At 43.0% G+C, this 12,793-nt stretch overlaps 1 protein-coding gene and 1 long non-coding RNA gene across 2 annotated transcripts; one reads left to right on the top strand and one right to left on the bottom strand.

Annotated features, from left to right (window-relative positions):
* The first annotated feature begins 282 nt into the window (after positions 1–282).
* On the top strand, positions 283–6,831 carry enpp5 (ectonucleotide pyrophosphatase/phosphodiesterase 5). The gene is made up of 4 exons (XM_062550450.1): positions 283–539; positions 1,637–2,491; positions 3,324–3,500; positions 3,991–6,831. Exons 2-4 carry the CDS (start codon positions 1,657–1,659, stop codon positions 4,479–4,481), a joined length of 1,503 nt encoding a protein of 500 aa, XP_062406434.1. The 5' UTR covers positions 283–539; positions 1,637–1,656; the 3' UTR covers positions 4,482–6,831.
* Positions 6,832–8,538: 1,707 nt separating this feature from the next.
* LOC134097293 (uncharacterized) lies at positions 8,539–12,316 on the bottom strand. Its single transcript, XR_009940901.1, has 9 exons — positions 11,544–12,316; positions 11,210–11,310; positions 10,865–10,964; positions 10,482–10,594; positions 10,090–10,213; positions 9,699–9,811; positions 9,330–9,423; positions 8,949–9,061; positions 8,539–8,687 (listed from the first exon to the last, which is right to left on the bottom strand). It is a non-coding gene; the product is annotated as an uncharacterized LOC134097293 (long non-coding RNA).
* Between the last annotated feature and the right edge of the window lie 477 nt (positions 12,317–12,793).

Genomic DNA, 12,793 nt, shown 5'->3' with positions numbered 1-12,793 from the left:
TCCAGACTCTAGGTTTTTGTGATGTAAACCGGTGGTGCATACTGGTGATGCATAATGGTTGCAAACGCTTAATTACATGTATGCCTTCATAATTCAGACTACTTAAATGCATAGATATTGAATGACATTCAAGTTTCGGTCTTGCCTTACTGTGTTTGGATGAGATAGGCAACAGGCTTATAGCCTAGCCTTATATAGTTTGCTTTACTGCAAGATAGGCTATCAATAAAATAGCCTAGAGTATTACGTCATCGAGTCAAGTGCACCACTGGCGCATTATCTGTAGCCCACTAGCCCATAAGCCATAATTTATCGCCTACGCTTTTGTCAGCAGTCATCTAGCGCATTTTGCGTTCGAGTTGTTTCGAGTGCTTTCTTTACCTGTTTGCAGATATGTGAAAAATAACGTTTACAGTGGGCTAAATAAAAGTTGCCCGATCTTCTACTGAGATACCGTTTTGAGGGAGGGACTTATAGGCTACTGCTGCTATTGCCTCTGACAGTTTGGTGTTTATTTTCCCCAGACGAGCTTCTGTAAGGTAAGGGTGTTAATCTGTCCTAATTTTCAGGATCATGTGTTTGCATTATGCAAATATTCGGAAATGGGCCATGCCAAAGAATTCTATGTTTTCAGTCTGAAAGAGAAATTGTGTAGCTAATCTGCAACTACGATGTTATGCTATATTAGGGTTTTCAGAACGCTGCTTATTGCCCGAGGGGTCAATTAAGGCGGCTGGTCCAAAATATTTTTCAAATTACAGTTTACACTCGTCTTTTCCTGTCGCCTTTAGTTTTTGTTAGCTATGTGGATTGGCCATGGATTAAACCTACGAGGCTTTGCGGTCTAATTGTAGGCTAGATCAAAAATGGGAGCCTCGCAAATAGGCAATGATGTCATCTTTTCATGGAACCAATTTTAATTACATAATCATCGCTGCTTTGTTACAACAAAATTGAATAGCAAGAAAGGATACAGTTTGCTCGCGTAATTGGCAACATTGTGTTGCTGAGCGTGAGTCCTTTGCAAGCGTTCTGTCATAGTAGGCTAATGAAAGGAATACAAGGCTGCCGCTTCGCAGATATTTTGAATAATGAAATTTTTAGATATTAATGTAGTTTAACGAGCCATTATCGGTGCATATGCTATTTAAACAGCACATCCTATATGTGCAACATTTATTAACCTTCTATGAGGTCAATTACACGGTTAGTACATAGCTTATGCGATTCTGATATTAGAGAAGTGGGTAGCTGCTGTATGTTCGGAAAAGGCAAAACTGAGAAGGCTGTGACCTACTTCACGGTCTTTTCCTGAATAGCTTTAAATGCCATACTTGTAAGTTGTGTAGCTAGCACTAGACATTTCAAAGTTTTCTCACGCCATAATGATGTGCAATTGTTTAATGAGATGGTTAAACCTAAAAAATATTAGTTTTTTTTCTTCACCATTTATTTAAAGATGCAATGAGTAAAATCTCAAATATGTTGTGCCACACAAAAATGTCAGGTATTGTTTTTACATTGTGGCACAGTCCCTTTACTCTATGTCAATAGACTCTAGGAGGATTCCCATTCTTGATATTCTTTGTAAAATTCTCTTTTAAGATGTTGACTATCTTTGTTTGCTTTCTTGAAGGTGCCCCACCGTCGAGCATCATGTTGACCCTCCTGTTAAGAAGTTGGAGCGTGCTTGGCTGCCTTCTAGTCCTGAGCCTGCCCCCTATCTCCAGGCAAGAGGAGCGTGGCAAGCTCCTGCTGGTCTCGTTCGACGGCTTCCGCTGGGACTACATCCACCGCGTGCCCACGCCCAACTTTGACGCCGTGATGCGGGAGGGCGTCCGGGTGGACAGGGTGGTGAACTCCTACATCACCAAGACGCTGCCCAACCACTACACGCTGGTGACGGGCCTTCACGCCGAGAGCCACGGCATCGTCGCCAACGAGATGTTCGACCCGCACCTCAACCGCTCCTTCTCCATGGACGGCCAGAGCGCCTACGAGTCGCGCTGGTGGGAGGAGGCTGTGCCGCTGTGGGTGACCAATCAGCGGGCCGGCGGGCGAAGCGGGGCGGCCATGTGGCCCGGCTCGGACGTGGAGATCCGCGGGGCCTACCCGACGCACTACTTGCCGTACAACGCCTCCGTGCCCTTCCAGAGTCGCGTGGGCCAGCTGCTCAGCTGGTTCACGGCCCCCGACCCCATCGACTTCGGCGTGCTCTACTGGGAAGAGCCCGACGAGAGCGGACACAACCTGGGGCCCGAAAGCCCACTGCTGGACGTGGTGATCGCAGACATCGACGACAAGCTGGGCTACCTGCGCGATCAGCTGAAGTGGGCCGGGCTGTACGACAACGTCAACCTGATCGTGACTAGCGACCACGGCATGACCCAGCTGTCGTCGGTGAAGATCATTGAGTTGGACAGCTACATCGGTCGCGACAAGTATACATGGGTCGACAAGAGCCCGGTGGTTGGCATTATACCCAAGGAAGGTGAGTCGCATTGCCCAAGGCAACCTGCAACAGTCACGGCACAGCACAGCGCTGTGCTCAGAGGTGGCAGAGAGTACCAGAGGCCCTTAAGTGCCTTCTGAGTCGAGGAGGTATAGCCTGGCATTACACAGTCCCTCGACTTACACTGCACTCGTCACATGAAAACTTCCCCACTGGATTCTCTTGAAGATGCTGGTGTTAGAGATGTGCTCAGCATTTCAAAGCTGTGACAGTCAGCCTTTTGAAAGACTGGAAGCAGCAACATTTTCTTCCAGGCGTCACTGAATGTCAAGACGTGCTTCTAAGAATCTCTCACTTTTTATGTGTATCTACTTTTAGCTCCATTTTCAAGAGAATTGAGAGCGGCTGAAATTTGGTTAAATTTTGCTTAACGTACAAAGCGTTTATACCTACATTTAGATAAGATTTCTTCAAGATGGCCTTCAGAAATACATGGGTATAGACATCCCCTTGGTAATTACATGAAGATTAAATGCATTGATGCCTGTTATAATATCTCTCCTAAATAGCGGCTGAGATTTGGTTAAATTTTGCTTAACGTACAAAGCGTTTATTCCTACATTTAGATAAGATTTCTTCAAGATGGCCGTCAGAAATACATGGGTATAGACATCCCCTTGGTAATTACATGAAGAATAATTGCATTGATGCCTGTTATAATATCTCTCCTAAATCTAACAACTTCGTTGTCTGCCCATTTTGTGTGAACTGTAGAACAGTTTGTGTCGATGTTGTAACTTGGAAGTAATGGATGATGGTATGTCTAATGATGTCTGTGGAAGTACATTCATGTATTACTTTACTCTCTCAGGTTGTTTTGATGAGGTCTACACCTCACTCCTGAATGCCAATCCAAACTTGGATGTTTACAAGAGGGAAGACATTCCCGACCACTACCATTACAGACACAATGACCGGATAATGCCTATTCTCCTGGAGGCCCGGGAAGGATGGACAATTGTGCAGAACAAGACTAAAAAAATGATGTGTAAGTATCGGATATATTATTTTCAGTCTTCAGTCTGAGAATTTATATTCTTCAGTCACACATCAAGTTGAATAACAAATTCACCCGCTGCAGCTCTCTCTGGTAACTTTGTTCTACTACTACTGCTTCCCCAACTGACTACTCAAACGTCATGAAAACAGGCATTCCTTGTGCTGCAACTCGTAAACTCCTAACTATCTTAAACTGACTAGTCGAACAATAACGACCATAACACCTGCTTCAGGCTACCTCCCAGTCCTCTAGTTGTCCGCTTTGTGTATGTGTTCAAAACAAACAAACAATCAAACAAGTTTTTACACTTTCTTGCAAATGGTAAATACTGGCTCAGATAAAGCTATGCTCTATTTTAGCCAATCAACATGCTATTTTAGGAGGTGTTGAAAACGGTTGAAATCAAATGTCAACATTTCACCAGAATCACTGACTCTACCTTTAATGTGTTGTGCGCGTGTTTGTTTTTTGTGCTTAGTGGGGAACCATGGTTACAACAACACACTGCCGAGCATGCACCCTGTGTTCGTTGCACGTGGACCTGCTTTCCGAGGCAACTACGTGATGGATACCATGCACTCTGTCGACCTTTACCCCCTGATGTGCCACATCCTGGGCGTGCCCCCGATGCCCAACAATGGCTCCCTGGCCAACGTCCTGGATCTCCTCAAAGAGGTGCCTCCAGTGGCTCCTGCTCTCGTTCCTGATCCGACTCAAGCTCCCACTTCTGTTCACACTCCCACTGCTGCCCACACTCCTGCTCCCGCTCAAACGCCCAGGCCCCTGGCTCCGTCTAAGCCCAGGGAGCCGTCATACGCCTGGGTTGTGGGCCTCCTTCTGGGCACTACCCTGGTGGTGATCTTCCTCTTCATCTTCTTGAAGCAGGTGACGCTGAAACAGGTGCCTACGCTCCCGCTCGGCAATCGGGAGATTTCGCAACCCTTGCTCTACGAAGAACTGCGGCTCTAAGACACGTCTGTAGCAACTTTGTACTTATTACACTTATTTATAATAACATGTTTTTTTCGAGCAAGGGAACAGCACGTAGAGATCCCCAGAGCAAGCTGTCGTCTCCTTTATGTGTAACACTTTAGGCATTAGAGGTGCTATAAGTCATTTTTTTGTTGTGAAAAAAAAAAATGAAATGCTTCTAGACCTACAATACGGAGTTATTACAGAATCATCATTATGGCATCTGTTTTGCATCCTGATTCTTTGAGGGTTTTTTTATTATTATTTTTATTTTATTTTTTTTATTTGGAGGCTTCTGAAATGCGAGCGCGAATGCGAAGTCCATTGAACAAGACTGAAACAGGTGTAAGAAAATTGAAATGCACTCTAATATTATCAAAAACTCTTAATCCTGCTTTCAGTATTACACTATCATTGTAAGTCTAGAGACATTTTTACCTTTTTTTTCGCCAACAGATAGTTAGTGCACCTTTAAGCATTGAACAACGTCCTCAGGTGTTCAGAGATCCTGCTGTGACTCTAATCCTGTAATACAAGTTTTCACTGATGGTTTGTCCTTGTCATGGTCACTAAATCACATGAGCAACCAAAGAGGTGGTAAACATTAAAGTAGCAGTCACCTAATTCTTCCCACTCGAGCTGTGCTATGAATGACTATAAAGGCTAGCCATCTGGCTGCGGACTAACCGCTTCATGATTTATTCCCATCAAAGTATTCTTTAGCTAGATTTAGTGAATTTAGTTGCTAAACGCTGTTGGGTTCGAACTGGATTTGGCAGCTAAGTGTTCTCCCACTGTTGAATGGGAGTTACTGCTCTCAGGCACTGCATTGATAGTCAGACCAACCCTGGACACAGGTAATAGACCCCTCTTAACTGTACGTACACACCGTCGCCGACTTGAGCTTCCAAAGGTACAGGAGGTCATTCATTGTCAATGGAAGCCGGCTTCTCTCAGCTGCAAGAAGCGGCAAATCCGTCGGCGCCCCATGCGTCCTTGGCAGGGCGTCCAGAGCTTCTTGGAAGCTCAAGTCGGCGGCGGTGTGTACGTACAGTAAGGGTTATGGTGGGATTTTTTTAAAATATATATATATATTTTTAAAAGTCACCATTTCTTTGGAACTAATTTTGTGTTCCAATACCACAATGCCTTTGTATTTCCTCGCAATAGTTTTGCATTGTCTCTTAAGAACCAATGTAAAACTATTTGTGTCAAATATTTTGCTAGGGAATGCAAACCTAATGCCAGGGGAAACACATCTTATTGCAAGGGAATGCTGAACATATTGCGAGGGAACATTAGCATAGTCCCCTACCCCCACCCCCAAAATGTTCACCTGAAAAAAAAAAAATCTCACCATGTCCCTTGGGGCGGACTCCATAATAGGTCACAAAGCAGAATGAGACTAATAACACACAAGTGTCTAATGCAGCTGACAATGAATTTTAAGAGAAGGTTTTCTTTGTTCAGTACTAGATTAAGTCTAGCTGCCAGTGTTGTTTTTTTTTTATTATATGTATTGCTTTGTTTGCATTTTTAATAGGTCTGCAAGAATTAATAGAAGATTATGTGTGGTGTACTTCTTTTTCTCCCATCTTAATTCATAATTGTATTAAGGTTAAGTGCAATTACTTTTAAAAGTTTTCTATGTTGTGTTTGAAATGCAAGTAGAGATGAGTCTGTATGTTTTCATTTTGGTTGAACTACTAAGGTTGGTAGTTGAAAAAGCTTCTTGTATGTTGCGCTCTTTATTAAGAGCAAGCTAAAATTAAGGAAAAAAATATAGCCTATTTAAAAGAGTAATATACTAGAGGATAGGTGGCTTTATTGATAAACATGTTTTGCACAATTTATTTAGTGCTTTTAAAAGGGAATTTCCTAATGCCAAACTTTGAGAGGAGGGTGGGGGTATAGATGTCTGATAAACAGCTAAAAATATTGCACCACAAAAGTAGAAGTTTTTCTCCAATTCAATGTCAGATCATTAAGGTTACTTTTGAGCATGGCATCTTGTGCAAATATGGTCATTCATGGGACGTTAACAACACTGTGATCTACCTTCTCCAGGTAAAGAACTTTTAAGAAGTATTGTATTTCATGTGTTCTTCGATGTAGGCATTGCCTTCCAGGTCTATGCGGGCCTTACGAGAAAAGAAACTGTTTATGTTCTGTGGCTTAACTATTGTTTAGTGAAGAAAATTAACTGGATTACCAGAGTAATGGTGACATTTCCTCAATCGTTTCAGTGGCTACTACGATGTGCTTTTGTTTTTACTTACGATTTTAACAAATCTTAAGTGTTACATGTTCAAATTGTTGGTTTTGATTAAAAGGAGTAGTGACAACATCCACTTGTTATATAGTTATTTGCTGTGGTGGTGCAGGTGGCTAACCTGACTCTCGCCAGATCCTTGTAGTTCGCTGAGCTTCACACACGGATCTGGGACTTCTCGATAGCAGATGTATTTCTGAAGGCGGGGCCCTTGCATGTGATTTGATAAACCACTTGTCCATTATCTTGAATGACGTGCTAGGCTACTTCAAGCTCTTGCCAAAACCGGTCGGAAGAAGAGTGAAAACATCCTTGCCACCAATAAATGGCTTCAAAACCATTCTCTGTTCATCTTTTAAAGAATGAATACTCGATAGATTCGACAAAACAGTTGAAATAGCAGAATCAAAGTCAGCACAAAACTCGCTACGTGCCGCCATAGACCTCTGAAGTTCGCCTACAAAAAGGATCCAAAGCTGCCATCTTTGCCCATATAAGGAGATCCGGGAGTTAATTGAAGCTAACTGCCTATGGCAAGTTGCATGGTAAGTTAGCTCTGGGGTAGCAAAGATCAAAGTGTGCCGTCTTCACCTACCGAAGATCACAGTATCCAATAGACGGCAGTGGACAAAACTGTGTAGTGAAAAACGTCTGCATTTCCAATGCCATCATCCCCGTGAGAGTTTAACAGGTGCGATAATTGAAAATCCCCATGTTATTTTCCCATAGAAAAAATCTCAAGATACCGGATCTCCTTATTTGGGCAAAGATGGTGGCTTTTTTGTAGGCGAACTTCAGAGGTCTATTGTTGTTTGAACTTCTGCGCTACGTCACATCTATCAAATCCCCTTTGGCGCTCCTGATTGGTTCATTATTTTTTGCTCCCTGGAAGGAGTTTGCATTGCCCTCAAGCCAACGAAACGCCTCTGGTGGAGCATGGCGGAACTACAAGGGTCTGGTGAGAGCCAGGCTAGCAGGTGGCTGGAATCAGACCCGAGGTCATTTCCTGTTCCCAGCCCATCTCACTCCCATTCACTCTTCATTATCCTATCTGATTGTAGGCAAAACATCAAATGTTATACATAAAAACTATATTTGTGGTGAATTTACACAAATTAAGTTTCAATGTATCGTCAGTTATGAAGGGTGTCCAGAGGGTTTTTAACCAAGGACAAATGAGTCATATCCTACCATGGCTGCAAACTAATGTGCGAGTGTGAGCCTAAAACTACTGCACAGGAAAGCAGTACACGTCTAGCTATGGTCCATCTCTTTGCACAAAGGCATATGGAAAAAGAATACTAATCACATCCACAAATTGATAGTATAAAGCAAGTCAGTTTCCGTTTATCCGATCTTTCCATAATTTCGATTTTACAACTTGCATGCGTATAACCAAATAGGGACGCAATCGTTCAGCTAGAATGGCAAAAACCTGTGTTGTACTGGCATTCAATCATCTGTGTACACCCCTAAGCCGTAAACAACCACTTCGGTTGTTTTTCCATCAATTACCTTTTTGGCCGGTGTCCTATTTATTCAGCAGATTTACACGGCGAGTGCACCAGACGAGGCACACTGTAGCCATTATGTGTGAGCCTGTCGTCATCTACTATAATTGGTCTTTGTGGCCTACATTTCACTACGCTCCAGACCCACATGAGCGTAAACACATTCACTGAAATATTACTGATGTTCCAACCAAGCTCAAATGTGCGGCTTACACAGCGATCACGTCAAGGATCGATAAATTCACCCACAAAAGAACCATTAAGAGACATGTCACATTTAATGTCAATTTATTTTTTTTAATAGCAAGACACGAGTGCAACAAAAAAAGTGCATTTAGTGTTCTCCCTCAGCCTCCTTCAGCCACTTGAAGGGCTCGGCCTTGGAGTCGATCTCCTTTGCCAGACGTACTTCTTGGACACCTAAGACGCAAGAGCATGTTCACATGAGGCACAACCTAAAGTAACTATGCTGCCAATACTTAACACAAAACAAAAAAGTTCTATACAACAGTAGCTCCATATCAGTTGTTCGAACTAGTCGTCTGCATAGCTTAGAAAGCTTTTCAGAGAGCTGAGTTGAGTCCTCATTTGTGAAGCCAAAAAAGAAATAACTGAAACACAACCAAAACACAGGTCTACATGAGGTGATGTGGTCTTGAAACAGTAAGTTAAGTTCCTCACAAATACATCAGGTGCATCATGGTAGTCACGGTCTGCTGCCTCTCAAACGGAACCGTTCTTGAAGGGCTCAGCCTTGGAGTGGATCTCCTTTGCCAGACGTACTTCTTGGACACCTAAGACGTAAGAGCATGTTCACATGAGACACAACCTAAAGTAACAATGCTGCCAATACTTACAAACAAACAAAAAAAGTTCTACACAACAGTAGCTCCATATCAGTTGTTCGAACTAGTCGTCTGCATAGCTTAGAAAGCTTTTCAGAGAGCTGAGTTGAGTCCTCATTTGTGAAGCCAAAAACAAAAAAAGGATAACTGAAACAACCAAAACACAGGCCTACATGAGGTGATGTGGTCTTGAAACAGTAAGTTAAGTTCTACTCACCACTACATCAGGTGTATCAATAGTCACAGTCTGCTTCCTCTCAAACGGAGCCGTTTTCTTTGGCCTTCTCTTTCTTCGTAGACCCACTCATTCTCTGCATCAGGAAGAACAGGAGCCAACATGAAAAACAGCCTGTGCTCAAAAATGGTCCACAGTTCTACGGTATGTCTGTTGATTCACATCAGTTGTTCGAACTAGTCGTCTGCATAGCTTAGAAAGCTTTTCAGAGAGCTGAGTTGAGTCCTCATTTGTGAAGCCAAAAACAAAAAAAGAATAACTGAAACGCAACCAAAACACAGGCCTACATGAGGTGCTGAGATTTGTGGTTTTGAATTAGTAAGTAAAGACAGTAAGTAAAGTTCTACTCACCACTACATCAGGTGCATCAATGTAGTCACGGTCTGCTGCCTCTCAAACGGAACCGTTCTTGAAGGGCTCGGCCTTGGAGTGGATCTCCTTTGCCAGACGTACTTCTTGGACACCTAAGACGTAAGAGCATGTTCACATGAGGCACAACCTAAAGTAACTATGCTGCCAATACTTAAAACAAAAAAAAACAAAAAAAAAATTCTACACAACAGTAGCTCCATATCAGTTGTTCGAACTAGTCGTCTGCATAGCTTAGAAAGCTTTTCAGAGAGCTGAGTTGAGTCCTCATTTGTGAAGCCAAAAACAAAAAAAGAAATAACTGAAACACAACCAAAACACAGGTCTACATGAGGTGATGTGGTCTTGAAACAGTAAGTAAAGCTCTACTCACCACAACATCAGGTGCATCGATGTAGTCACGGTCTGCTGCCTCTCCAACGGAGCCGTTCTTGAAGGGCTCGGCCTTGGAGTGGATCTCCTTTGCCAGCTTCTTGGGAGACGTACTTCTTGGACACCTAAGACGTAAGAGCATGTTCACATGAGGCACAACCTAAGTAACTATGCTGCCAATACTTAAAACAAACAAAAAAAAAGTTCTATACAACAGTAGCTCCATATCAGTTGTTCGAACTAGTCGTCTGCATAGCTTAGAAAGCTTTTCAGAGAGCTGAGTTGAGTCCTCATTTGTGAAGCCAAAAACAAAAAAAGGATAACTGAAACAACCAAAACACAGGCCTACATGAGGTGATGTGGTCTTGAAACAGTAAGTAAAGCTCTACTCACCACTGCATCAGGTGCATCAATGTAGTCACGGTTTGCTGCCTCTCCAACGGAGCCGTTCTTGAAGGGCTCGGCCTTGGAGTGGATCTCCTTTGCCAGACGTACTTCTTGGACACCTAAGACGTAAGAGCATGTTCACATGAGGCTCAACCTAAAGTAACTATGCTGCCAATACTTGAAACAAACAAACAAAAAAAAGTTCTATACAACAGTAGCTCCTCATCAGTTGTTCGAACTAGTCGTCTGCATAGCTTAGAAAGCTTGTCAGAGAGCTGAGTTGAGTCCTCATTTGTGAAGCCAAAAACAAAGGATAACTGAAACACAACCAAAACGCAGGCCTACACGAGGTGATGTGGTCTTGAAACAGTAAGTTAAGTTCTACTCACCACTACATCAGGTGCATCAACGTCATCACGGTCTGCTGCCCCTCAAACGGAGCCGTTCTTTGTCCTTTTTCTTCGTAGACCCACCCATCATTCTCTGCACCTGAAAGAACAGGAGCCAAAATGAAAAACGGCCCGTGCCACAAAGTAGCCTACAGTTCTCGGTCTCTGTCGCTCCACATCAGTGTTCGAACATAGTTGTCTGCATAGCTTAGAAAGCTTGTCAGAGAGCTGAGTTAATAGTTCCTCATTTGTGAAAAAAAAGAGCTACACACATCACAGGCCTACATGAGGTGTTTAGTTGGGATTTGTGGTCTTGAAACAGTTTGGCAGTGAAGTTCTACTCACCACTGGTGCATCAATGTCGTCACGGTCGTCGTCCACTCTACTGGAGCCGTTTCAGTCATTCTTGCAGTCATTTTCCTTTCTTTCTTTCAAATACTCATTCTCTGCATCAAGAAGAACAGGAGAAGCCAACATGAAAATCAGCCTGTGGTTGGAAACAATCTACAGTTCTATACCACTCTTGTGCCACATCAGCTTTCAAACGTTGTCTACTACATAGCTTTGGAAGCTAATCAGAGAGCTTTGAATGACTCCTCATTTGTGAAACTGAAATGATTTATGTTTTTTCTTTTTCCTTTTAAAACCCACCACCCAGAAACAGGAGACATTAACTCACATTTCTACTGAAACAACCAATGGGTTACTAGGCCAGTTTTAAGGTCATACACAGCTTTCTTCAGTCGTCATCAACGCATCCTGTAGAGGGAAGGAAGACAAAGACAAAAACAGTCTGTTAGAACCATGGAAAGGTTAATCATGTACCGACGTTCCCTTTGTTGAGTGAGTTTACTTGAGCTACAGGCTGAGGAACCACAGTCACCAAGTAAGGTTTTAAATATATGCTCAAGTCAGTCTTTGTATAACTTGTGTTGACTCAAGTTGCTCCACATCAGTGTTCGAACATAGTCGTCTGCATAGCTTAGAAAGCTTATCAGAGAGCTGAGTTAATAGTTCCTCATTTGAGAGAGAGAAAAAAAAGAAAAACTGAAACAACCAAAAAAGACCTACATAACATGCTGAGATTTGTGGTCTTGATACAGCTTGACAGCAAGTAATGGCCTGTAACAGACTACACGATTTCTGCCCGATTTTGCAACAATTGTGTTGTGGCCGACAAATTTCCAAATTGATATGTCCGAATGTTAAGTCGGGAATGACGCTTGTAATGTGATCTATTCAACAACCAACGATTTTTTGTCTTGGGTCATTACATTGTGGAATGTCTCAAAGTCTAGCATGTCAGAATTTTTGCGGAATCTCCTACGACTTCCATGTTAACACGGATGGCTACAATAGATTATCTTGTAATGTGACCAGTATTCTGACATGGTCAATCGTAAAAGATAATCGTGAATGACAAAAATCGTGTAGTCTGTACAGGTCATTAAGTTCTGTAAGTACTCACCACTGCATCAACGTAGTCACGGTTTGCTGCCTCTCCACCGGAGCCGTTCTTTTTCCTTCTTATTCTTCACAGAGCCACTCTCACTCTGCATCAGGAAGAACAGGAACCAAAATGAAAAACTGCCTGTGGTCAGTCAGACACAGTCTCCAGTTGTGCCACTGTCCACATCAGTGTTTGAACATAGCTTTCTGCATAGCTTGGAAAGCTTATCAGAGAGCCGAGTTAATAACTCGGCATGTATGAAGCCAGAAAGTAAGAATACAGAACTGAAACACACCGGCCAATTTCAGGTGCGTGGGTCGGTGGGGGTTGACTGTCAGGGAAGTTATACTCACCACTGCATCAATGGAGTCACGGTTTGCTGCCTGTCTTCTGGAGCGGTCCTCTTCGTCCAACTTGCAGTTCCTCCTTTCCTGTATCCCATTACGCGTGAGCCTGTCATCTACTATAATTGGGCTTTG

The sequence above is a fragment of the Sardina pilchardus genome, chromosome 12 (genome assembly GCF_963854185.1).
Source record: "Sardina pilchardus chromosome 12, fSarPil1.1, whole genome shotgun sequence".
NCBI lineage: Eukaryota > Metazoa > Chordata > Actinopteri > Clupeiformes > Clupeidae > Sardina > Sardina pilchardus.
This window is presented reverse-complemented; position numbering and strand designations above follow the sequence as displayed.